The sequence below is a fragment of the Zootermopsis nevadensis genome, unplaced genomic scaffold (genome assembly GCF_977971745.1).
Source record: "Zootermopsis nevadensis isolate Lab colony 2312 unplaced genomic scaffold, Znev_1.0 Znev_ptg000061l, whole genome shotgun sequence".
In the NCBI taxonomy this organism is placed as follows: Eukaryota; Metazoa; Arthropoda; class Insecta; order Blattodea; family Termopsidae; genus Zootermopsis; species Zootermopsis nevadensis.
Window position 1 is genome coordinate 9,223,547 of NW_028259192.1, and position 26,115 is coordinate 9,249,661.

At 36.8% G+C, this 26,115-nt stretch overlaps 1 protein-coding gene across 4 annotated transcripts in view; it reads left to right on the plus strand.

Moving 5' to 3' along the window:
- The window catches only part of LOC110838302 (ubiquitin carboxyl-terminal hydrolase 3), a 29,850-nt gene extending 6,172 nt beyond the window's left edge, over positions 1-23,678 (plus strand). For 3 of the 4 annotated variants that reach the window (XM_022081395.2, XM_022081386.2, XM_022081367.2), the window contains exons 2-12: positions 782-888; positions 1,714-1,861; positions 2,219-2,431; positions 4,223-4,384; positions 8,251-8,478; positions 9,463-9,640; positions 14,112-14,250; positions 16,157-16,275; positions 20,294-20,487; positions 22,006-22,046; positions 22,846-23,678. In XM_022081395.2, coding sequence (XP_021937087.1) covers positions 782-888; positions 1,714-1,861; positions 2,219-2,431; positions 4,223-4,384; positions 8,251-8,478; positions 9,463-9,640; positions 14,112-14,250; positions 16,157-16,275; positions 20,294-20,487; positions 22,006-22,046; positions 22,846-22,970 — 1,654 coding nt within the window. In that variant the 3' untranslated portion in view covers positions 22,971-23,678. The remainder of the gene's footprint in view (positions 1-781; positions 889-1,713; positions 1,862-2,218; positions 2,432-4,222; positions 4,385-8,250; positions 8,479-9,462; positions 9,641-14,111; positions 14,251-16,156; positions 16,276-20,293; positions 20,488-22,005; positions 22,047-22,845) is intronic. The other variant, XM_022081415.2, reaches the window with a different exon arrangement.
- The last annotated feature ends 2,437 nt before the right edge of the window (positions 23,679-26,115 follow it).

The following is a 26,115-nucleotide window of genomic DNA, read 5'->3' on the forward strand; positions in this document are numbered from 1 at the left end:
ATGAACTTCTGTATGAAATTGTACCGGGTTTTTTTCTAATTTTGTTGAAGTCACCTGAGTGTTCACCCAAGGGCGAGGTGTGGTAATAGTTGAAAAGCATCGGGACCGATGCCGGAGGCACGACAAATTTTCGCGACACTCGTAACATCTTTCGACGAAGGGAACTTTCTGATAGCCTTGGTGCGATCTGGGTCAATGGAAACCCCCTACGGCAGTACACGGTTTAACAGTCAAGCCTGCATTTCGAATTCGGGATAGAACCTGAGTGACGTGATCGAGGTGTTGGTAGAAATTAGAGTCAGAGTAATTTTCACAAGGTGCACTATGCCAAAAAATGACTGTTTTAAATTTTGATTGCTTGTTACAAAAAAAACTATAAGGAGTATAGAGCTAAAATTTTAGTTTGAAAATTGCAATTTTTTGTGTTTGACATGGAATGACCTAAATTTGAAGAACACCTTTGTGGAACAGATTAATTAATGATTTAAACTTGATTTTGATAATAATTCTGTTATAAACCAACTGAATACCACATTTATTTTATCTCCTCAAAATTCCTGTATGAATTTAATTACCTAACTTTTAATATAGATGTCTCAAAATTGAAATGTAATTTGTAAACTACATGTATTGTCCACTACGTAAGCTATTTCAGTTTTCGTCTGGTGGCACTTCATAATTACCAAAGTAGTTGGCATAGGAATGTGTAGGTGTCCCATAACCATTATAACATGTTAATGGGTTAAAGATTGATAATACAGCAATTCCTTTTCAAATATAGGAAGACAACTGAAAAAGCCACATTTGAAAATGTAATCATTTTGAAGAAAATATGTGGTACCTCCAAAAATTTACAGGACAGGAGCAAGTACAGCAACATTGTGGCAGGTAGACTTTTCAAAGCTTTTTTGCTTCAGCTTCATCTCTTAATACTTCTTGGTATTGTATCAGCAGTTTGTGTGAAAATTTCTACAACATAATCTGTTTTTAAAGTAGCTTTCAGACGTCCTTTGTATGCTTACTTTATCAAGCATATAACATAAGTAGCATGTTTACAAAAAAGTGTGTGTGCGCTGTGAGTTTAAAAAGAAATATAGGGTACCACCAGTAATCAGTTAATGCAACCTCTATTCCATTTTTAATTCATATTTGTATTTAATCCTCACATTCCTTAGTGCAGAATGAACTGGGTTTGTGCTAGTCTTTACTAAAATAAGGAACTGTGTTGCATACTGTGTATGTGGTAACTAGATGTTCCTCCATTGCTGGTCTAATTCGTCTTAGTTAAAGCATTATCTTTGCAGTTGAACATGGGCTGTTTTATATGAGTGGAAGTTCTGTCTCAGTTGCCTTTGACACTCATTCAGACTTTAATGTTCATTGTAATGATTTTTTTTTCTGACGGAGCATGATGTACTATTACTCTTTTCAGTAAGAAAATACTGTTATTATGCAACCCTTTGTGAATTACTTAATAAAGATGTAATCATGGAAAGGTAAATGTAATTTCACTCTTTTACCAGCAAATAACCTATCAAGCTGTGTGCCTTGCTTAGAGAATACTTACTTTCTGGTAACAGAGTACATTCAATTTTCTAAATCCATGATACAATTGTTATTTTCCAGTCTGTCTCAGGAGGTACAATTCTTTTGATATTTGGCAAACATTTATTGATAATGAAACTAAAATCTTGATAAATTTTGTCTTTACAGTTTGCTCAACATCACAGGATCCGTGGTTGTGTCTGCATTGTGGCATGGTCAACTGTGGGCGCTACATCAAGGGTCATGCTAAAGATCATTTTGAACAGCACAATAATCACATGGTTTGCATTCAGTGTGTAAATCTGGCAGTATATTGGTTAGTAGAAATTTAATATTTTTAACTTACATATTGTTTCATCATTGTAAGTTCTGATCCTTATATCAATAGGTGTCCATTTCCCATTCTACTGTACTCTTTTCCTCAAATTGTCACTGGATTTCTCAGCCTCTTTATACATGTGAGAAGCTGGCACCTTAAAATTTGTCTACTACCTTGTCTGTTCCTCTTGATTATTCATTCATAATTATAGTCACATCTCTTTTACGGTGGTACATTAATTAACTAATATAAATTTTGATTACCATATACATCTTATATTTTGTGAGTTTTTTCATATGAAAATAGCTCTCCAAGGAATTATGCTACTGAACAATATGTGTTTTGTTCTTACAGCTATACATGTGATGAATTTGTTGTTAATGACACCCAGTGTGGACTCCTGGAGAGGGTGCGGCAGGACTGGTTCCAGTCTGTTGACAGCAATCCCTCAGAAGACAATGACTGTTCTGTAGCTGATGATGATGATCAGGGATTTTGGAAGTCTGATTCCCTTACAAAGGAGATTCAGGAGAATGTGCGGACCTTGCGGCCAAGGTCTAGGAAGAGGTACATTATACTTTTTTAAGTGCCAGTTGTTTCTACCACTCTGTTTACTATTTACCATCTTACAACTTATTTTACATTGAGTTACTCTAAAACAGGAGAGTTATTCATATTGCCACTGGCGTTGGTTATTGTGTACTTGGCTTAGATCTGCTCACAGAACTATACCTGTCAAATAATATTGTACTGTATTATCTCAGAAAGGTAACAGTCGAGTATTGCTTACACTTCATATGCTGAATTGGATAATCCTCTCAATAAGGTAGTGAATGTAATACATTATGATAGCATTCAAGAACACATCTACAAATTTTATCTTGGTTCTTGTGAAGTTTGCTGATTTTAATTTTTAGGGTTTGTGTTTAATTGGTTATTTTCATATTTCATTATATTCATTTTGTCTCATCTTCATTGTCTTGCAACAGAATTATTGAAATTTAAAGAAGGGAACAAATAGCAGCATGCAGGCATGACCTTATGCCAGATTAACATTATATAAACAAACATTCTGTAAAGAATATTTAATTTACTGTTGTTGAGGTAGCACACCTTCCTAGACATAATGGACCCACTATGTACTTTTAATGTTGATAACCCTGGATAATTTTACAGTGGTTACGATAAAATGTTTTCAGCTTTGTTTTCTGTATTGAACAGTATTGTTTGAGGAAGAATTGTGTGAAGAAAAATTGTTCACAGCTTTATCTGAAATCTGTGAGCTGGCTCTAAATGTGTGTTATGTTTAACTTGCATCGGTGTGATCTTCAGTTTTTGAAGGTACCTTCATTAGATTCATATTCCCGTGGTTTTACAGAAGTAAGATATGAAACGAATTTGTTGGTTGAACATTGATTTATAAGATGACAGCTCCAGAAACCAAGAAGAATGTTAGCTGTGTATTCCCACAAATAATTTGAATTCTTAATTCTAATCCTTGCCATGACTAGTCATCTTGGCTCAGATTTTTGTTGTTCTTCTTCCAACAAGTGAGTGCCAGTACATTTGACATCAGTCGTTTTATAATAGTTAACCTCATAACAGTGTTAAAATCAGGCTTACGATCTCACCGCTGTGCCGTGAGGAAATGTATGGGTTTGGTATTAAAACTTATTGCATTCTGAGATGGAGGAAAGCAGTCAGTTTATATTTTGGCTACCATTATGACAAATCTTCTAGCACAATTAATAGAAGTATGCATGAGTTCAGAAGCTGTCCGAAACAACGCATTGAAGAGGAACACTGCATTAGACACAACAAGAGCAGTTGTGAATGTAATACTCTCTTGAAGATTTCCGTCTTCTGGGTTGTTGTGCTGTGTGGTCTGGTCGATGTTAACCAACGTTTCAGAGGTCATACTGCCTCCGTCATCGACCATACCACACGGCGCAACAACCCAGAAGACGGAAATCTTCATACTCACCACTGTGAGAACCTCAAGTCTTACATAATACTCTCTTTTTCAAAGATTTATGACTCACTGCTTATAACATTTGTACATTAATTTGAGTGGTTTTAAATTTGTCAATATTAATATTATATCACTTAACAGATTTGTTTATGATGTATTATCTATTAATTGCCAAGAGTTGCTAGTGCCAAAAAATGAAATTATAAAACTGACAGTAGAATAGATGACAGAGAAAAACAGACCTTTAAAAAAACCTGTACCTATGTTACTTTGTCAGTCCACAAGCCAGGAGCTGAAACTAAATCGTAAGGATAGCTCATGTAAGTATTTGCAGCTTTTCTTCTAACAATGTATAGTTCAGTAATATGGTATTTGTCTTCATTTAGGTCTCGTTCTGCATATAGCAGTAGTATGGAAAACCGCCGATACGAGAGACAGCATGTCGGGAAACTGAAGAACTCAAATCCTAAGCTGCGGGAGAAGAAAGTTGTAGGTTTAAGAAATTTAGGAAATACTTGCTTCATGAATGCAGTACTTCAGTCATTAAGGTGTGTACCAAATTGAGGGGTGCTGAGGAAAATATTTGGAATGTAGAAGTAAAGAAGTATCAGGATCTTGGAGAAAATTACATAATGAGGGGCTTCATAATTTGTACTCTTCATAAAACATTATTAGGATGATCAAATCAAAGAGCATGAGGTGGGTGACATGTTGCATGCATTGTCACAAAATCTGAAGGTTAATAGACAACTTAGATTGGTGGGAGAACAATTTGAAAATAGAGCTTAACAAAACTGGGTGGAGGATGTTCACTGGATTTATGTGACTCAGGGTAAGGATTGGTATTGGGTACTTGTGAACATTGTAATGAACTTTCAAATTACATTTCTGTGGGAATTTCTTGAGCAGCTGAGTGAATATTAGCTTCTCAGGAAGGACTCTGCTCTTTGAATTAATTACCTGTTACAGTCTGAATATAATGTGTATCTACATGCAAAGTTTATTATAATATCTCCTATGCAATGCTGTTGTACTTCATGAGGTTGTGAAGTGTCAGATTGTTGTAAGATGTGCTTGGCTAATATATGTCATTATACACATCCACTGCCACTGATTTGTAAGATGTCCTAATTTATTTACTGTCAGTGCTTCCAGTAAGTTCATTTTTGGTATATGGTCTTGGTATTGATCAGGTGGGGGTAACTTCAGTCAGCCCAGACACTTAGACCACTACTGGGTGTATTGTGCACCCCTAATCTTCTTAGGGTCCTTAAAAGAGCCCTGAGAACACTGCTAGAGCCAGAACTGACCTGACTAAGGTCCTCCTAATATCTGTCAACTCTAACCATGCAGAGCTAAGATCTCTAATCTGCACCCAGACAGCACTCAGCATTGATGATATGTGGCAGAAGGATTCCTCCACCTATTCACATTTTCTGTATATAGCATTTTTCAAGAGGCTCATGATGTGTAAATGCCAGTGTACAATACCAGTTAGCAACTGTGTTAACCAGACTGCATTGCTTCCTGTTTGAGGCTGATCAGTTCCTAAACAATTCATCGAAAGGCCTTCAAATGAAGAACTTTATGAATACTCAATTCTGAAAGTTTGTGACAGTGGTGCGTTGTTGAAGCAAACTGCTTTCTGGACATTATCCATTGTGCAATATTAAGTAACATCAATAAAAACCATGACGTTTTGGAGATGGGACTCTATCTCCATCTTCAGGCCCAAAAGAGTAGGTTTTACACGAAGACGGAGATAAAGTCCCATCTCTGAAATGTCGTGGTTTTTATTGATTTTACTTAATATTGGACAGTGGATAATGTCCAGAAAACAGTTTGCTTCGACTTTATAAATGGTCTTATTTTTCTCACTTTCAGTAGACTAAGTAAGGAGACAGAAATATAGTGGAATTTTTACATAAAAACTTCTTTTTAGTTGCAGTATACGTTTGTATATTCTGCAACTCTAGAATAAAGAAAATCATTATTAAAGGTACAAGTTTTTAAATTATTTTTATCCTAATCATAGGTCTAGCCTTTTCTGTGTTCTTTGGAATTTTTGTAGCTTTTGTTGGTCTTGGTGGTCATTTATTGCAGGTACAAATTTACAGATACAGTAAAACCCCTCAAGTTGGACACCCCTATATCCTGGACACCCCTTTTAATTGGAACCGGCGAATATCCTATAATTTTACATGTCCACAATACCCTATGTCTTGGACACCCCTTTATCCTGGAACTTGAACACCCCTTTTGTTGTAAGTTGGACAGGTTCATGCACTTAACTTCGATGCTTTTCAGGGAAACTTTCTCAGTTACATATTTTGTTATTTTGAAATTCTGACTGATGAATGCCTCTTCTCTGGAGGATTATCTTATGGACATTGAACCCATCATTGGATTGCATTGCAAGTGTTTAACTATTCTTTTGCTGAACCCTTAACTGGACTACAGTATTGCAGAAGACACAGCTTTAACTCCATCAGTACTGTGCTTGCATTTGAGTTCAGACTGTGTTAACAGAAATGGAATTTTTCTTTTTGCGATGAGGAAGCAAAAATTGGTGGAATTAACTTTAGAAAATGTTATTGAGGCTGGGGTGTAATGCGCAATGCATGGGAGTGGGCTTCAAAATATTATTATTAATACTATTGTCATTAATTCTTAATTGAAGTAAGCCTACAGTAGTTAGTGTATGTAAGTAAATAGATTACATTGTCATTAGACCACAATCTGATTTTTCTCTTTCCCTTTATCTTGGATGCCTCTGTAGGTTGGACACATTTTCGTGGAACCCCAAGTTTCCAACTTAGAGAGGTTTTACTGTACTACACTGCATAAATTTTGTTATTAACAAAGCTAATAAAATGTACGATATTTATTCAAATGGGTGACTTGATTGTAACATGGTCTCCTTGTGAAAACTAAAATTTGTAGAAAAGAAAATGTTCCACTTCTAATGCTGAGTCTTTTTTTCCCCCTCTACCGTCACTATTTAGTGTCGTTTCAGCAGTTTTATATACTTGCACATGCTAATCAATTAATTTAAAATAACTTTTATGGTCACTCACTTGGAAATTCTTCCTCTCTTTTTCTGCCATTCTGTTATCATCATCTTCAGATTGTTTGTTACACAACATTCTCAAGCCCTAGATTCTGATTAAACATTTCCCCAGGCAGTCTATCCATCCCCAACTGGTTTCTTAATATTGTCTGTTGGAGTGAGGAGTAATCTCATGACAACTATTCCCTGTATAATTATTTATGATATCATGCACTTCAAGCTGGGATTTGTGCTGCCAGAAATTATCTCCAAGTCTGTGTATAGGCTAGTCTTTTGTTTTGTCCTTTGAACAGAAAGTCCATTCTACTATATAAAACTATCCCAACCCATCTCAACACTAGTTTTCAACTTCTACCCTGTGAACTCTGTGTGTCACCTTGCATTAGGGCCATGAAGTCATTGTCATGTAGAATAAACATTTATGGTCTTTGACCTTCCTCAATTGTCATGCATTGCTTTTCATTGTGCTAAAACAGCATATTTCCAAGTTGTTATTTAGGTCAATGAAACTCATTATTAAATGTAATGATCATTGTTTTAATGTTTAAATATGTACTGAGATAAAAATACATATTCAACTTACACTAAGCTGTGAGTATTTATTTAAGTTTTTGCTTTGTGCATGATGCATTATTTTTATGAAATTTGTAAAGTTTCCTTTGAATTCTTTTAAAGTGGAGGTAGCATTGAACTTTCATATGAACCAAATGAAGTATGCTATGTAGCTTTCAGTATGACTTTCCATGCCATATTTCATTAAAACCCGAGCCACCATCTCCTGTATCCATGGAGGAAAGTTCTTCTTGTGATGTTAATACTCTCCCCTCTAGTCAAGAATCTGAAGATTGTCAAGATAATGGTGGTATGTGGTTGGAGCTAGACAGCATCTTTAAATAAAACATGTTCCATAATGTAATGAATTATTTCTGGGCTACCAGCCGTGTAATGTGGTTTAATGGAGAAAACACCAATGCTTTGAGAACCATCTTCATCCTTGTCCTCATGGTAGTGAAGAGAGTTCAGAGAAGAATTCATTATACATAATCACCATGAAAGCTTCAGATCTTAAGTTCCATAATGAAGTCAGAAGTGAAGCTTGAAGAAAATGGTGCTGTGTAGGAATTCCTTAACCTGTGTTACTAAAAGTGTTTTCTTCTGTTCAGAGCATATTGAAATTTTCCATGTAATTAAAATACTTTAAATTAATTGGTCCTGTTGTAAATGTTTAATTGTTTTTGTACGTGGATGTGATGAAGCTCTTCTTGCATAGTATGTGTTGCACCTGACGAAGATTCGGTTATTACATTTTATCTCTCCTTTTTTAATGTTCTTTATTCATTACAGCAACATTGAAGAATTTTGCTACTATTTCAAACAACTTCCATCCTTAGAGAATGCAAAAAATAATGGAAGGAAAGTGTATCAATCAAGAAGTCTGAGAGAGATGAATGATGCTTTGATGGCTGAAGAACTCAGGAAGATTCTTATTAGTTTAACACAAGGTGGATCAAAAGGAGCAATATCACCTGAATCCCTGTTCTTAGTCATCTGGAAAATAGTACCTCGTTTTAGGTAAGGTTATTAAATTTGTTTTTATTGTAATTAGACATTTAGGACAGTTGGAAGCCTTTAGAAGAAATAAAATTACTTCAGTATATTTAAGCATTTTGTTGTTTCCTGTAGATGTTCATTCTTTTATATGATACTGTAATCACATTTTGTCATGATATTTATGTTGTTACTGTGGGAAGCAGACCATTTTATCATAATTTGTAAAGAATCTGTGTTTGAAGGTCTTGATTGAAGAATGAAGAATTGTAGGATCCTTTTTGTATATGAAATTGTATTGGCAAAGGTAATGTTCCCCTCAGGGACCCACATCAGTGGGTACGGGGACCGGCACCCCCGAGGTACCCGAGCTACCCAATGCCTGGGTGTATAGCTGGTCCACCCTACCTCCGGGGGCTGTAAATACGGAGGTCTGGTCCTCCATGTTGGGGGTTGGGCGTGGGGCTGACAACCTCACCCTGTAAAAAGCAGGTTGTTACGAAGTCAGTTGAAGCAACTGCCGGATGGACTCATTCACAGCGGACTGGCAAACAGTTTGTCTGTGAATGAGGAAGAATGGATGAGGCTTTTAAAGAAGGCCAGGGCACACACAGGGCTGTAGAGCCAGTCATGATGATGATGATGATGAAAAGTAATGTTGCTTTCTTTATTGTTATTTATTTGTGTATTTTTTAAGATACAGTAAATTTTATCTTTGTCCGGTAATTTTGTATGTGGGCTTTTCAGTAAGTATCCTCCAAGTGAGTGTTACACTTGTATTTAGTATTTGAACATCCAAAAGAACAGAGAATAATGAACAAATCCTCTCTTTCTTTAAGCAAATGCTAAATGTTTGATCCCACAGAGAAGAACTCTTGGTTTAGTGTTTTAATCCCATGGCACATCTTGGCTTTCACTTTGTCCTCATGTCAGAAGTGTTTTTCTTCAGAGTTCTTCAGTTTTGTGATGCAGTTTAGTACATTAATTTTGTGGTTTTGGGCTTTGCAGAGGTTACCAGCAACAAGATGCTCATGAGTTCCTACGGTATATGTTGGATCGACTTCACACTGAATTGCTTCATCTACTTCCTGACTTCACACTGAAAGACAACCCATACATCTCCCTTGGTCATAAGAGTCGATCTTCAATAGTGACTAGTGTGTTTGGCGGAACTTTGCAGAGTGAAGTAAGCATATTTTAATCTGTAGAGTATATCACTCACTTAGCCTTATTAAAATTTGACACACTCGCGCTTTGTCCTAATCTGTTTGCGTCTCAGATGCATGACCAATAATAATCACAATATTTGCTATTTTGTCCACATTTTATCTCTGAAAATACTTGTTAGCACATCCACTGCTGGGTATTTAAAGAGATGACTAGATTTAAATACTAGGGTTTTTTGAAGCGGTCTGCCAATTTTTTCATGTTTATCTATACAAAATGATTGTGTGGAAAGCATTGGATAGAAAAATTTGAAATTTTCAACAAACTCTTGGGTAGACTTTCAGTGTGTGATGGATGGAGAGGACAGCACTGAAAATACAATATTGTATTTATTTACGTTTTAGAATGGCAGATATTGCTGTTGAACATATATCCTTTGTGCTGGTCATGTACTTAGTACAATTATAAATATAGAACAGAAGAATATTTAGATCGATGTAACTCATCACTGGAAATTTTATGCAAGGTTTAATAGGTCAACTGAAGTTGACTTTAGCAGCAAATGTGTTAAAATTTCAACAACATTCGGAATTGGAGTTCTGTATTAAAAGTTTGTTCCATTCATTCAAGATCTCTATCTTATTTTCTTCCTCCCATTTTTCAGAGCCATACATCAGTTCAGATATAACCATGGTTTTTAAAATTGTGTGTTTTTATTTGTTTTGTCATTTAAGGTTCTTTGTATTATGTCGTGTGCATGGAAATTTGGTTACTTTCCTCTGTATCATTCTTTTTCAAACATGGAAATTCTGCATCCCAGTTTATTAAAGCAGTTTAGTTATATACCCCAATGTTTTAAATTCTTTGATTAAGTATACTTTGTGTAACTGTACTACAATAAGTATATATATTGTGTTCATTGTCATTTGTTGTTTCTTCTGCTTTTGACCAGTACTGTGTTATTGCCTGCCTGTGCATTTCAGTCTTTGGCAGTCAGTATTGTACTAAAAGCTGTTGAGAAGAATTAATTTGGGTTTATATTCTTTCTGTACAGCCTCTGCTTTGTGGATTTTGAGTTAACTTCAGAATTTTATAAAACAAATGGTTCATCATATAACAAAATAAATTATACATGAAATAGGGGGTCTCATTAATATCTACAAATTTCATTTCAAACAATTCCGCATTGTGATATCTCATCTCATTATTTGGTTATTAAGAGTTAAAGTTGTAAAGATAATTATGGGACGGTGTTTAATGTGATTGGGTTTGCAGTAATGGCTTTCTATCTGGAATAATAGATGTGTATCTGCATAAATCAACATTGTGTTGATTGAAAAATACAAAATTGGAAACTATGGGAACTCACTCATTTTCATTCTTATTTTTTCAAGTACATGTTTACACCAGAATGTCCAGGAATTGTGACATGTATTTGATAATTTTTACCACAGCAAAACTGAATTTTCTTTAATCCTCTTTAGTTAATGGCACAGGCCCTTCTGAAGGTGATAATGAACCATTTGTTTGCTATAAAGGTGGGGAATTTCTGAGCACTTGTTAGCCCAAGAATTACTTTGCTCCATGAAATTAGCTACTACAGAGCATAATTTTTCTCAAACACCATTACTGGTTTACAGTCTATTTTCTTCAAGATTCATATAGCTCATAATCATCTGAACATCTCTTATGGGCTTCATAAAACACTGTAAGATGTGTGGAAAACAGAATTGCAGAAACGACTGAAATCACCTCTAACCCGATCTGTGGGGGCCACAGTGTGAGAAAACATCATAACATCAGAAGGTGTTTCCAAAGGACTAAGTCATTGGCCAAATTTGGGGATCAAGTTGAATTCAAATTATACCTAATCTAAAACTTCTTGACGATGGTGAAGAGTCATTTGAATACAAATTTTCTTGGATATTATCCATTGTCTAGTAAAATATAAAACGTAAAAGGACGTTTCGGAGATGGGGCCCTATCTCTGGACAAAGTAAAAAAGTGAAAGTCCCGGAATAAAAAGACATCACCACACCATCCATCCGTGGGACGTAAAAGAATAAATAGTAGAAATAAAATTCGTTAAACACGATAAAGCCAAATAAAACAAAAACTCACAAAATGTGGGAATAAATACATATGAACATTAATTTGAAACTCGATGCACAACTTGGACTTCTTCAGAGATGACCGGAATCCAAAAAAGAGATAAATCCAAACTAGGCTGGCTAATAGGATTGGCAAGTAGTGCCATGTGTGCCGCCTCCTTGTATTTCCTGTAGACAGTATTGGGTTCTGTTAATAACACCCTGGCTCCATCCCAACAGACATGATGATCTTCATACGCATGTTGGCTCAATCTGGATTTCTCTAGCAGGCCCTGTCTGAAGTTATATTTATGTTCCTTTATGCGTACCTCCAGAGGTCTGCTGGTTTCGCCGATGTACCATCTACCGCAATCACACGGGATCCCGTACACACACTGCCTAGTCTGTCTCTCGACTGTTCTGGGTCTCACGGAGATCAATAAACCACGGAGAGTGTGACTGGTTTTAAAAATTGTCCTGATATTATAACGGTTCCCAATTCTTCTAAATTTTTCTGAAACACCACTGACATATGGGATAACCGCCGTACCCAGAGGTGTTCTGTCAGGAGACGGCCGGATGTTTATTTTCTTCAGACTTAATAACAGATTCGATTAACTGGCGAGGATACCCATTCAGAGATAAATCCTGTTTGATGATCTTAATTTCTCTGTTAAAATTGTTCTTCTCTTGACATATGATCTTTGCTCTATTAACCAGACTGTGAACCACTCCCCTTTTAACGTGGAGTGGGTGATTAGATTTGAAATTTAAATATCGATCAGTATGTGTGGGTTTCCTATAAACATCCGTAAGTAAACTAAAACCATTCTTCATGACTAAAACATCCAGGAACGGAAGAGTACCATTGTTTTCCATCTCCATGGTAAATTGTATTGACGGTCTGAGACTGTTAAGATGGTGAAAGAATTCCTGCAATCTCGCCGGACCATGCGACCAAACCACAAATGTATCATCCACATATCTCAACCAAGTGGCTGGTTTGTGATCAGTTGTGTCTAAAGCCAAGTTTTAAAATACTCCATATAAATATTACTAACGACTGGAGACAACGAATTCCCCATCGCCATTCCCTGCTTTTGCTGATAGAATTTTTCATCAAATTGAAAGTAAGTAGTGGTCAAACATATCTCTAACAGTTCCACCAAGTCATCAACCTGTAATGATGTCCGGTCCAATAAAGTAGAATCTGTACCAAGTTTTTCCTTGATGACACACAGGGCCTCTTCCACTGGTACGTTGGTAAATAGGCTGACTACATCGAAACTAACCAGTATATCTCCACTTTGAAGATGGATATCCTTCAATAGTTGTATGAAATGTTCCGAATTTTTAACGAAAGATTCCGTGCTATTACTCAGAGGAACCAAAGTCTTGTGCAGGAATTCCGCAAGGATGTAGCAGGGTGAACCAGTAGAACTCATGAACTTTGTCCAGAGATAGGGATTAGCTCTATCTAGTGGGCCCAACTGAGTAGGAACCTGAAGACGTCCCACTGATGGATGGTGTGGTGATGTCTTTTTATTCCGGGACTTTCACTTTTTTACTTTGTCCGGAGATAGGGCCCCATCTCCGAAACGTCGTTTTACGTTTTATATTTTACTAGACGATGGATAATATCCAAGAAAATTTTTATTCAAATCAAATTATACCACTTTTTGTGATGCAGCTAGTGTATGTAATAGAAGGGCTGTAGTGTGTATATGTACCCCTGCAGATTTTGTCCTCTTTTTTGGGTCATTTTTCTTGTGTTACGTTTTGTGTGTTCAGTAAGAAGAGTTAATCAATTATAACTCCTATTGTTTTAAACCTGTCTTACCAAACATGAAATGAATAAGTAGGACTTGTGGTTTTCACTGCTGTGAGTCTGAAGATGGCCATTTTCTGGGTAGTAGTGCTGTGTAGTCTGGTAGAAGTTTACCAAAATTTCAGAGGTCTTTGCTGCCTCCATCATCAGGGCAGTGAGTCATCAAGGATCTCTGAAATGTAGGTAAACTTTTACCAGACTACATTGTGCTATAACCCAGAAGATATATATCTTCATGAAAGGAATAAGCTGGCATAGTGTGGGATCAGTTTTTATACACACACACACACACACACACACACACAGTATTTTAGGATGTTTTGGTTTTTAACACATCTGGATTTTCCATTTGTATCCATATTTTAATTATTATCATTTAAAGTTAAATTTGATTAATTCTTATTTGATGTCATTACTTCTAATTTCTCATGTGGCAGTTTGACTTTCCTTCCACTTTTGTTGTCCCCCTTGTTTCATAAAGTGTTAAGAATATGTAGGGCTACTGTCCAGTTGCAATTGAACAGTTTAGGTGGAATATAGTTTCTGAAGTTTCTATATCTCTGCTCTTTCAGGTTCGGTGTCTGAACTGCAGTTCAGAGTCCAAGAAACATGATCCATTCCTTGACCTCTCATTGGACATACCAGAAAAGTTTCAACTTCTCAAGAAGACTAAGGATAGTGAAGATTTACCACCACCTTGCAACTTAGCTGGTTAGCAGACGATTTATACTGATTGTAATTATTAAAATGTAAACGTTTACCTGTAGGAACAGTGTATATAACTTAATTTTGAGCCAGGCTTTCACCCCTCCCCCCCATAAACTTGTAATCTGTATGTTGAATTCTGTAAGTTTTTCTGTGATTTGTAATTATGAGTGAACAGGGGGAACTACAGAGGTGGACAACAATTTATTCTTATGCTAATGTCATTCAAATATTGGACAGATTAAAAGATTTGAGAATTATCAGACCTGTTTGCTGCAGTATGTAAAAGTTTACAGAAGGTCAGAATCCAGTGAAGTCTTTTGTTTCAGTTTAGTCTGTCTGTTCTGTAAGTGTATTTAGATGTGAATATGTAAAGTTTAGTTATGAGTAGTATTTATTGTAGAATGTGAATTTTTTTATGAAGATATGGAATTTTTTCTTCTCAAAACAAACATCTTGATGTCCAAAATCGGTATAGTCATTTTGTATATGGGGGCTCTAATTTGAAACCACCACATTGGCCCAAGTGGACACTTGATATGCACGTACTATGTAGTAACCAGCTGCTTGATTTTACGTCACATGAAGATTATAAAGTATGCTTGAGTAAATTTTTATTTCAAGCATAGTCAGCAACAAAATAATATGACTGATTGTGGTGCATGTGTAACATCAGTAGCTACCTCAGTAGTAGAAAATTAGGAATATTATGTCTGACCAAGGATTACCAGTGGTAAACTACAGAAACTTTGTTTTATTGACTGGTGACATAAGCTATACAGTACATGCAGTCTCTCCCTTACTTTCTCTGCTCTCCTCTAGATTCTCTGTATAATGCAAACGTTTGCAAATACCCTCCAACTGTCGGTAGTTCTTGGTCAGACAAATATGTGACCTCAAACTTCACTGAGAAATGTGTCTTTATCTTTGAAGTGTCAGGTAAGTTTTAACCTGTTTGTTAAAACATAAGAATTTCCTCATTGATTTGGTTAACATCATTACTTTGTGGGTATAAAATTGCTTTATTAATGCTGTATGTAGAATTGTTCACAGACTCTTTCCAGACACTTCCTTGCTTTTGTAAGTCAGTGTTTAGAAGTTGTTCTGGAATAATAGTGCTATTGCCTAAATATGTAGGTATATGATCAAAAGAAAAAATTTTACTCTTGTTATTTACTACTCCTAAATTCATATTAGATACACTATGGAAAAATCTGGTACAGTCTCCTCTACGTTTCAGTAATGGTTTTCAATGTGTTTTTATTGCCTGTTATCCTAGTTGTGTACACACCACTCTGATACATATGCTGCACTGCTGATCCAATATGCTGTTTGTTTCTTCTTTTTCTTTAGTTATGTACATTTTGCTCATGTACTGACATCACACACTTTAGCCATTTGGTTTTTAGGAACAGTAGTGATCATTCAGTATTGCTGTTTCTGTGGATTTGATTCATCGTTCAATATTGCAAAAACCACTGTACTATGTTTTGAGAGCTGGCTGTGTTCCTGTTTTCAGAAGAAAATGCCTATTCTGTCGGGTCTAATAGAAAGGGCTATTTACATTCTCTGGGATATATGAAAAACATTATGTATGGCGACTGCAAATAGCTATGGTAAATGTAGGGGTGCTTAAATCTGTTTAGTTAAACATGTGGTCTCAATTTTAATGTTAATGTGATTCGGTCATCTTTTATGACTTAAAGATTGTATTCTTTTTCTTATGTGTTTGAAGCAGATATGTTAGGTAAATGAATAGCCAATAATAGTACTGAAAGTAATAGGTTTATGTAACTTTTATATGTAAGTATGTTACATGTGTGTGTGTGTGTGTGCGTGCATGTAGTATGTGTAGTTATGTTTTTGTGTCTAATTTGGCTGATTCATACATTCTTGGCTTTTAATATTGCAGACTGTCTGACAAGCTTCATTGAAGTAGAGGAATTGGCAGAAACAGAGTTATATTACTGCAACAACTGTAAGAGTAAACAGAGGTCTACCAAACGATTCTGGATTAGAAGACTACCCAATGTGAGTAAAGTAAAATGTGAAGCTGTATGCCATGTAGGTGCTTGGGGGGGGGGGGGGATATAGGAGGTATAGCTTGTACTCATTCTTAAACTCGGCACTAGATGGGGTTGAGTGGTTAGCGTCACGCCCCGGTCGTGCTTTACTCCTGGGAAAGGACCCTGGTACCCATTGGATAGGAGGCTGGTCTGGATGCGGAGGCTAGAGGAAAAATCCTCTGTCCCTGTCGGGAATCAGACCCTGGTTGTCCAGTCCTTAGCCAGTCCCTATAGTGGCTGAACTACCCTGGTTCCTACCCACTGTGAGTTAAAGAAGTATAATTAATGGTGATGTTGAAACATAGAAGGTTGGACTTAGCATGTCTGTCAGTTTGTTTTGTGCTTGTTGTAGTATGTGATTTATCGGTGCAGTGTTCAGTTTACTATCAAAAAACTGAGGAAATGCTTTTTCAATTATGTAAGGCAAAAAATAGCACAAATGGAAAAATAGTCGAGAGTCAGAACCACTTATGCTGATCTGCTTTTTGGACATGAAGGAATTTACCATTATGATTCTGTTACTTCAGAATTTATCTTCAAATGTTGTGAACTTACTGTGGAAATGGAATGGTGCACATGTTGGAAGTTGTTGGAAGATGACTTTGGTATGTGTAGCATTTGGGGCATCAGGCAAAATTCCAGCCCGTTATAGTAAACAATATAGAGGCACCATTAATTGTTTGTTTACCAAAGAATGGACCATACACTTTGTCAGTAGACAGTGCAAAACACATCTTTGGTGGTATGAGTTGAGGGAAGATTATTACTTCCCCATATACAAACATTTTTCTGTTTTGCCTTTCCACTAAGATGAAATATTGCCTCATTACTGAAATAAATAAACGTTGGCTGAGAAGTAGGCCATTCTCTTTCTGCTGCAGTTACCTGCCCCCCTCTTCTTCCTTCTGTGGGGATTCTTCAAGAATGTTTTGTTCAGCCATTGTCAGGAACTTTGAACACATTAAAGGGAACAATATGAAATGATGTAGGAAGTGTTCATCATGATATGCTACAAAATGTCTGGCAAGAAAGAAAAAACTACTTCAGTATGTGCACAGTCACAAATGGAGCATATATTGAAAATCAATATAGAAACAAATATTCTTGCAGTTGTTCTTATTTCCTGTGGCCTAATTTCATGTCATTCTTGGTTGCTTCATAATAAATGTTCTGAAGTTGCTTAATCTGAAAATGAACTGTAATCACTTAATTGAATGCAGTTTTGTTGTAGTGGCTTTTAATACAAAAATTTAAAAAAACTGGTACTTTGAAGTTCTGATACTGACTTGCTGTAATTGTTCTAATTAATATACACATAAATGCATATCATTATACACAGTGACCATAAATTAAAGTATACTTGAAAATGTTTATAATGTTTTATGCATGTTATGTATTGGAAAATGAATTGCTTTACAATAAAGGTTCATTATTCAAGTTTCCCACCACACAGCTGGACATTCACAGTTTAAAAGATTTATGGACCATTTTTGTTTACTTAGAAAACTATGACTGAAATATTATTTCCAAATATGTTGGAACAGTTCTTTATACCCAGCTGTAGCAAGATACTGAGGTAGCAGACATCCTATTCAAGCAGGATGGCACTCCACCACATTATCACTGCAGTGCCATATCCTTCTTGATAACACTTTCCCCAAGAAGTGGGTTGGTTTAGATGGACGTATCAGGTGGCTACTGTAGTCACGTGACCTCATACCCCCTGCTTTTCATTTTTGTAGCTCTGTCAAGCACATAGTTTATATTTCTGCTCTGCCACAGTCCAAAAGGGAACTGAGAGTCCGAAGATATGTGCAGTATGAGAAGATTGTATTCAGATGAGGTGTATGCTGCATCACTGGTGAAAGCCATGTCGAGTACCTATGAACAAATACTTGAATCTGGATCACTGGGTATTTGAACCTTTCCCATCATATGATATAAAATACACAACGTTTTGAGGACTGGATCTATCCTCTTCGTCAGGTGTCGTGAAGTGGGCACCTAGTCTGTGGGGATTGAGCTAATTCAATCACCGGGCAACATTGTGTGTTTTATAACATCAGATGATGGACAAGGTCCAGAAACCCAACAGTACACATTGTATTATTAGTCGTTCGCTCAGTGATGAGCTGTGGACTGCGCGTGAGGGAGGGTACTGACGCTGTCTGCTAGCGGCAGTAGGGCACGGAGGGGAACACCTTTCTCTGTGCTACTGAACATAAAAACATCAGTGCAGATTGAATTACTAACAGCGGCTGACGAACATTTTACAAAGCTTCAATTCCACTTAATTCCCCATCATCTTCTTCTGCATCTTCTTCCTCCCTCTCCTCTTCCTCACTACTGCTACAACTGTTGGTATCACTGTCGTCTCATTTCTGTAACGACTTATATTTCTCAAATAAGATATTCTTGCTGCACGAATATCATCCTTTTCGATGAGAACTTTTCTATTACTTTCCGATTTCCTCCACCTGAAGCCTAAATCTCTAATTATTTTCTAAAGAGCCCACTTCCCGCCACTGAAGTTAATCTTTTTCTTAATTACTGCCAACAACGATTTTAAAGTAGGACGCCCGCCTTGTGTAGTGTGAAATTCGTTAATCGTTCTTCGAATTACACACTTGTCAAAATCATCTACATCAGTTTCAATTTTCCTTCTTGGCCGTTTCTTGTGAGGTGTGCTGAATTATTTTCCCACTCGTTTATTATGTTCGTACTCTTTTAAAATGCGTAGCTTCAGAAACACGATTTTGTATTTGATTAACGTTAATCACATTGCCGCTGTCAGCTTCTTTCTTCATAAAACTTTAAACACTTATCACCATTTCTCTACTTTGGCTGAGTATTACTCTACGTCCCCCTATTTTCTTTACACCTCTGCCCACGCTTTGCATTCTGTTCGTGCTGAGTAGAAACAATGACGGTGAATATGACAGGTCTACTATAAATGGGTCAATGTTATTGAAATGGAATTTACCACACGAAGTGAACTGGGTCGAGTCTGCCTTGTAACTGAGCTCTGAGTTCACCCCACCCACTGTTCGAGCTGCAGATACACTGCACATACCAAGGCCATAGCTCATGTCCCACCGAACGGCCTATACACCATCATCAGAATTCTTTAGAATAGATGGAGATTAGTATGTAGCTACTTTTTTTTAGCTATATGTGTCAGAACCCTTCGGAATAACTTGAATGTTGGGCCATTGTTGTGCAGCAATTCTAATATGTGGCCTGATTAAAAAATTTTGAGCATTTTAGATTGTTTCTTAGTTTTTGAAGATTCTGTGTATTAAATATGCTTTGCATCATATTAACTTTAAACTAGGAAGATGTTTTATTCCTGATCACTATGTGATAAGTTCATTGATAGTGTTGCTTCTTCCAAATCCCGGACTGTAAAAGAGAAACAGAACAACAAAGTTACAGGGTTACTACCATGTATGCGTGTTTGTAGAAGGTACTGGAGAGAACAAGTTGAAAGAATATCCATCAGCAAGAAGACTTAAAAAAAAATATTTTGTAATACAGTATCCATAACAGGCCATCTGTGTTAGGAAGTTAAGTCTAAAAGCTGAAGTTTCTACAGACCATCCTCCAAAGACACTGTCTTTCTAAGCTTATCCTGGATAGGTGCATTTTATTCACTATTGTAATGTCCTTACTTTTACACCATCATGCAAAGATTAGTATTTGTTATTTGAAACAGTTTTATGCTTGACATTTCAGTGTCTTAGAATTTGATGATACAATAAAAGTAAATCACGGTTCATATAAAACTGGTGCTGGCATGTGTGTTTGTACAGGTTTTATTTTGTGTGACTTGTGTCAGGTCTCCAGATATTCTGTAAAGTGTCGTGTTTTCAAGAGACAGAGCTGATGTTTATTCAGCTTATGTGCATGAGAAAAATGTCTTCATTATCAAGTTGTGCAATTCATTTTGTTCACTTTGCATATGTTATTGTTCTTGTTTTCAGGTACTGTGTCTACATCTAAAGAGGTTTAGATGGCACAACTCCTTGCGCACAAAGATAGACACAAACATTTCATTTCCAGTCACAGCACTTGATATGTCACAGTTTGTGTTAAGCTCCTTGCATGAAACTCGGCGCTCAGGAATGGGAAGCAATCTCTATGACTTAGCGGCTGTTATTGTTCATCATGGTTCAGGGTGAGTGAATGTCTGTCATGATAATCCACATTGAGATCATTCCACAACAATGAAACAACTTCATAACATGACACCTACAAAAGGCTTGTTTTTTGACGTAAATACGTCTATAGGGAAGGGTCATTCGGCAAAAACAGCGTTACGAAGATGTGTCATCTGTTTATTCAGCATTGGTGTGTTTCATTACTGCCGTCAACAATCCGCTTTCGTTATAGTGGAAAGAGTTGAGCTGTGAATCGTTTGTAGAAGAAGTGCATCGTAGAGTAGATAATTTTGTGCTGTTAGAAACGTTTTAGAATATCACAAGTACTTATCTTATATAAGAATTATTAAGAAATCTGTGATACTGCCCTCCACTCTCTGCATTTTAGTTTTGATTAAATTGATCTTTGCCAGTGGACATCGTGGTCTCTTACAAGTGAACACAGTTTGAGGTAAGGGATAGAGGCGGATCGCACTTCACGCTACTGCTGCGTTTGTGTGTTGCGTCATACTATGTAGAGATAACAATATGGATGACATTGGAGCTAAAAGAGTCCGATGATGATGATGATGATGATGATTTAAATACAAAGACGTATTTACATCAGATTCTCCGGAACCGTGGTTCCACTGTCAATTTTTTTATATACTTGTAATGTGTTTAATTTTTCTATCTTTTTTGAAGAAATGGAAAGATCTGAATTATGTTAACCCATTTGGTAGCAAGATTTCTTTCTTCTTTCTTGAAAGTGTTGCCATATGTCCTACCATTACCGTGCTATACCACAATTCCGGGAACTTTTTGACTGCCCCTCGTATATGCTCAATTGATTATCTTCTTTTATATGTAGGATTTGAGGTTCTCACAGTGGTGAGTATGTAGATGGCTGTCTTCTGGGTTGTTAAGTTGTGTAGTGTGGCAGAAATTTACCAGCTTTTCAGAGGTCCTCGCTGTCTCCGTCATCAGGGTGATGCATGCTATCCGTTGATTAGTACTGAATATTTTTTACAAGTACAGTTGGTAGTACATTCAGCAATAGTAAATAACTTTGTCTCCATACATTAATTTTGTTTCCTGTTAGAAATATATAAATATTATGTACATTGGAAGAATGTAATTATAAATGGATTACAGTCTTTAACTAAACTTTGGGAGGATGTTGTATCAACATGTGTCAGTTTACAATGGTTATGCAGTTTTAAAAACTATGTAGCAAGATAAGTAACTAACAGAAACATTATGTGTAAGACTAATATTAAATCTACAAGTGTTCCAACTAGTAACGTGTTATATAATAAATATGTGTACACCTGTCAATAGCACTCACATTTATTTTATTTGGAACTCTCCTGTCTGTGAATTATTGTCATCAGCGTCTCTTGAGTTACCATTGCACTATGAATTTCTGAATATTCGGTGTCTGATATTTAATGGACTTTTTTGCAGTGATTTACAAATATTCTTTGCAGCACAAACACAAGTTACCATAATAAATTTAAATGTGCTACATGCTGAGAATCCTTTTTTTTGTGCAGGGTTGGATCTGGTCACTATACAGCATTTGCAGTCAATGATGGTAAGTTACATATTTTTTGCATTTATTGTGTGATTGTCTTTGTGCTGACTATGAAGCAAATTCATTTGATCTTATATCTTTATGCTGACTTATATTTCCTCTGACAAAAACCTGAAATCATTAGATTTACACATCATCAAAGGCAAGGAGATGTTACTTTTCGCTGACGCCATCAAACAGCAGGAGGGGAAGAACCAGTGTTTCTAAGAAGTACATATTTTGCATAACGTGGAAAGAATAAACATAAATGATGTTATGGAGTCCACAGTGTAGATATAAAATTGCATTATGTAGGAAGTCCCAACACTATACGTTCTGAGTTACCAATGGTGGTGTTAAACAGTCGCGGTTATGATACCATATAGTCTTATAGGTGGTTGCCAGCATTTCGGAGGAACCTATCACCTCTGTTTTCAGTTTATAAGTTTTTTTAGGGGTCCACAGTGGCCACGCGGTCTGAGGTGTGGGCCTTGTGCCTCTTGGTCGCGGGGACCGTGGGTTCGAATCCCACTCATGCCACGGATGTTTTCTGTGTTGTGCTGTCCTGTGCACAGGTAGAGGCCTTGCGACGGGCCGATCCCTCGTCCAAGGAGTCCTACCGAATGTCCATAGATCAAGCCAACTGAAAAGTTGGGGGCCCGTAAAGGGTACTGTAAAATGTACAAACATTGTTAAACTGGAAAGAAGAAGTTTTTTTTTTATTCTACATTAGTAACCCCCATTACTTTTCTTGTCACATTTAAATAAACAGTTGCAGGGTGTAATATTTTCTAAGCTAATGTTGGTTCTGTTCTTGCAGGTCAGTGGTTCCATTTCAATGACAGTACGGTCCGCTTAACCGAAGACGAGGTCGTGGCCAAGTGCAAGCCGTACATCATGTTTTACATTCGTCGAGAATTCCGGCTTCCTCATCTTAGCTCGTGACAACTTTCGCAAGACATCTGGAATCTTGCTCCTTCTAAATGTAGTTAGGGATTCCTGCAGTTATGATTGAGCCTCCTCATAGCGCTAACTGGGGTTCCTCTAAGTTGGAAGCATAGATTTGGGATACACTTATTTTTAAGAGCCTTCTCTGGGCTTCGTATAAAGGGGAATTTAAGTCAGAAAGTCATTCATATGCATTCCTTGTTCTCTGGTATATTCTGATTTTTTTGAAACTTTGTGTGATACAAGATTTTAACACACATTGAACTTGTTTATTTCAATGTTATGTACAATGAATATTTCAGTATTGTAACTTTATGGAACAAATTAAGCATGTGCAGGTTTCAGATACAGATTATAAGTATCTGTCTTTATTTGCTGGTGAAGTCTCTTGACTTACATTTAAGATTCATTTTGACGCTTTATAAATTTTTTGAAATATTGAATTTAATTTGTTTCAGACAGTTATTGGAACATGTGAAATTAACAAAATAGGAAAAAGAATTTGTTTTGTAAGTTGTATGTTTGATGGAAGGATTTACATTTGTCTTAAGTTGAATCGACAGAGCCGTAGGGTGAATGTGAATATGTCACTGTCTCATTTATTAAGAAAAATATTTCCAGCATATTCATCACAATCCTTATAGGCAGGCCTTTGTTCTAAAGTGTATAATCAACAATTAGAACGTAAATTGTTCTTTGAAGCAAGTCTTGTTTTGTCTATTCTCTGTAAATAAGCAACCCACTGTCTCTTTCTTGATTATCTGTCACTCGGAAGTTAGAATTTCCACCTCGCTTGTTTCCTGTCTTTAGTCCCGTTGTATTAATTTTATAGAAAGAAATTTCTTTAAGTTAAGAATGAAATTGAACATCATCTCAAAAAATCTTCGTGTATTTAAGCAACAACGTGCTTGTTCTTCCGTTTCAGCCAAAGGTGAAGAAGAAGGAAATAATTCTTCGCTGTCATTTTTGTGGCTCGGTTTGCATTTCAAGAAATACCTCTTCTGTAGCAGGATCTGAGGTTTTCATGGCAGCGTGTCTGAAGATGGCTTCTGGGTTGTTGCGCCATGTAGTCTGGTAGAAGTTTACCTTCATTTCAGAGGTCCTTTCTGCCTCCATCATCAGGGCAACAACCCAGAAGACGGCCAACTCCAAATACCTCTTCCTTTCTCTTGATTTTTTTCTTCTCCTTTCCAGTTTCTGTATGATGAAGTACGTTCAAAAGCTCAGATATTGTGGTCATAATAAAGGTAAGGAGGATAGAATGGCTTGAACATGAACTCCGAATGAGTGACGATAGAGGATGTAAGATGATCATCAATAGTAAACCTGGCAAATTAAAGAAAGGAAGACCGAAACTCCAGTGGATCGAAGACGTGGAGTCTGATCTTAAACAGATGGGCGTAAGAGGCTGGAGAAGTAAAGCACAGAATAGGGAACACTGGGCATCGATCGCAGGAGAAGCCAAGGCCATGCTGAAAGGGCCGTAGTTTTTTTACATTGAGAACTTTAGGGATATCAAGTGCTTCTGAATTAATTATTGTTTGACGAAGTTGTCTTGTTGAATTCTGGCTTAACTTTGTTCCAGGTGATCGTGGTTCAATATCGTCGTTTTCGAATATAAATGCTTTCCCGTCAAGGGCTTATATTCGTTCACTGCCGCTCTGTTGGTTTCAGGATTGTAGGAAATTGAAAAGTACAATTTTAGGGCAGTCGACAGTGGCACGATCTCCATATAAAACTATCCAAATCCATCTGGTGGTTCCAGAGTTGAATCGTACTGACTGGTGAGCGGACGAGTATGAGCGGCCCTGTGCGTGTTTATTTTATGTACTTCGTGCCTAGAATTCGTAATAATGGTTTTAATTATTTTAATTTGTATATTGTGCTTTGTGTAAACAATGCACAAACAAAATGCTATGGGATCATCCACTTCCTACTCTGTGCGTGTACTTGTATTTCTGTTGTGGCTTACCGTGTACGAGTACTATATACAGCACAGTTCTAACCTTGATGTAGAATCATGTTTGAGACTACACTGCATTAGGTAGTACAAATCTTTTACTGAGAAAAAATAAGTAATGATTTTAATTTAATTAAAAATGTATTTTTAAATTCTACATTAGATTCTTCCATGTTTCTTTATGGTTAACTTGCTAGGATTAACTTGATTGATCATTTGATACACCAATAAGAATGCTCTGATAAGAGCAACCTACAGTGTACGTTTGTCGATATTGGCTGTCTAACTAGATGGCTTACCGAACACGAAGGTTCATCACCGAATTAACCAAAGCCTTCCACCGGACCCAGTCCTGGGCCAACAAAATCCAGTTTCCTTCAACTCCTATCTCCCATAGATCCCGCCTGACATTATCCTCCCATCTACGTCTAGGTCTCCCCAGCTCTCTCTTCCCCTCAGGCTTCCCGACCAGTACCCGGTACAAAACTCTTGTATCATCCATGCGCGCTACATGCCCAGCCCATCTCATTCTTCTCGACTTAATCACCCTGACAATATTGGGGGAGGAGTACAGATTTTTAAGATATTGGTTGTCTGTGTTGTAAAACACCGTGTATTTGTAGGTAGATAATAAACGTTTCGAAGAAACAATGCCTCCATCTTCAGGGCTGAAGTATGATCCTCTGAAACGTTGCTATCTGCCTACAAGTCCACACGGTGGTACAGCCCAGAAGACCAGCATCAACATTATCTCCGCCATAAGAACCGCGAATTTTGTTTGCTGAATTGAATGTTAGAAGTATAATGGAACGGTAGTTTAAAAATGTATCAAAGATGTTTGAGACCACTTAAGGGAGCAATGGGTTTGTGGCCAGTGTTGTGCTTGCAGCAAGTACAGATCGCGGAAGGAATTATACAGGCAGTAGGTAGTCTAATTAGACTAATTCCATGAAGCATATTTCTTACGAAGAAGCCAAAGAGTTGCTCAAATAGTCAAGAAATTCTCACATTTTAATGAAAGTGGAGGTTAATTATTGGTTTATTGCCATTGGTCCCTATTCTGAGCCAAATGACAAGTTCATACTCTCCTACCCTATTTATTATGAGACTAGTTTAATTTTTCACGTAAATGTAAGGGTCTTGCTATGAAATAATTGGCAGTTGTCTATTACTAGGTAATGC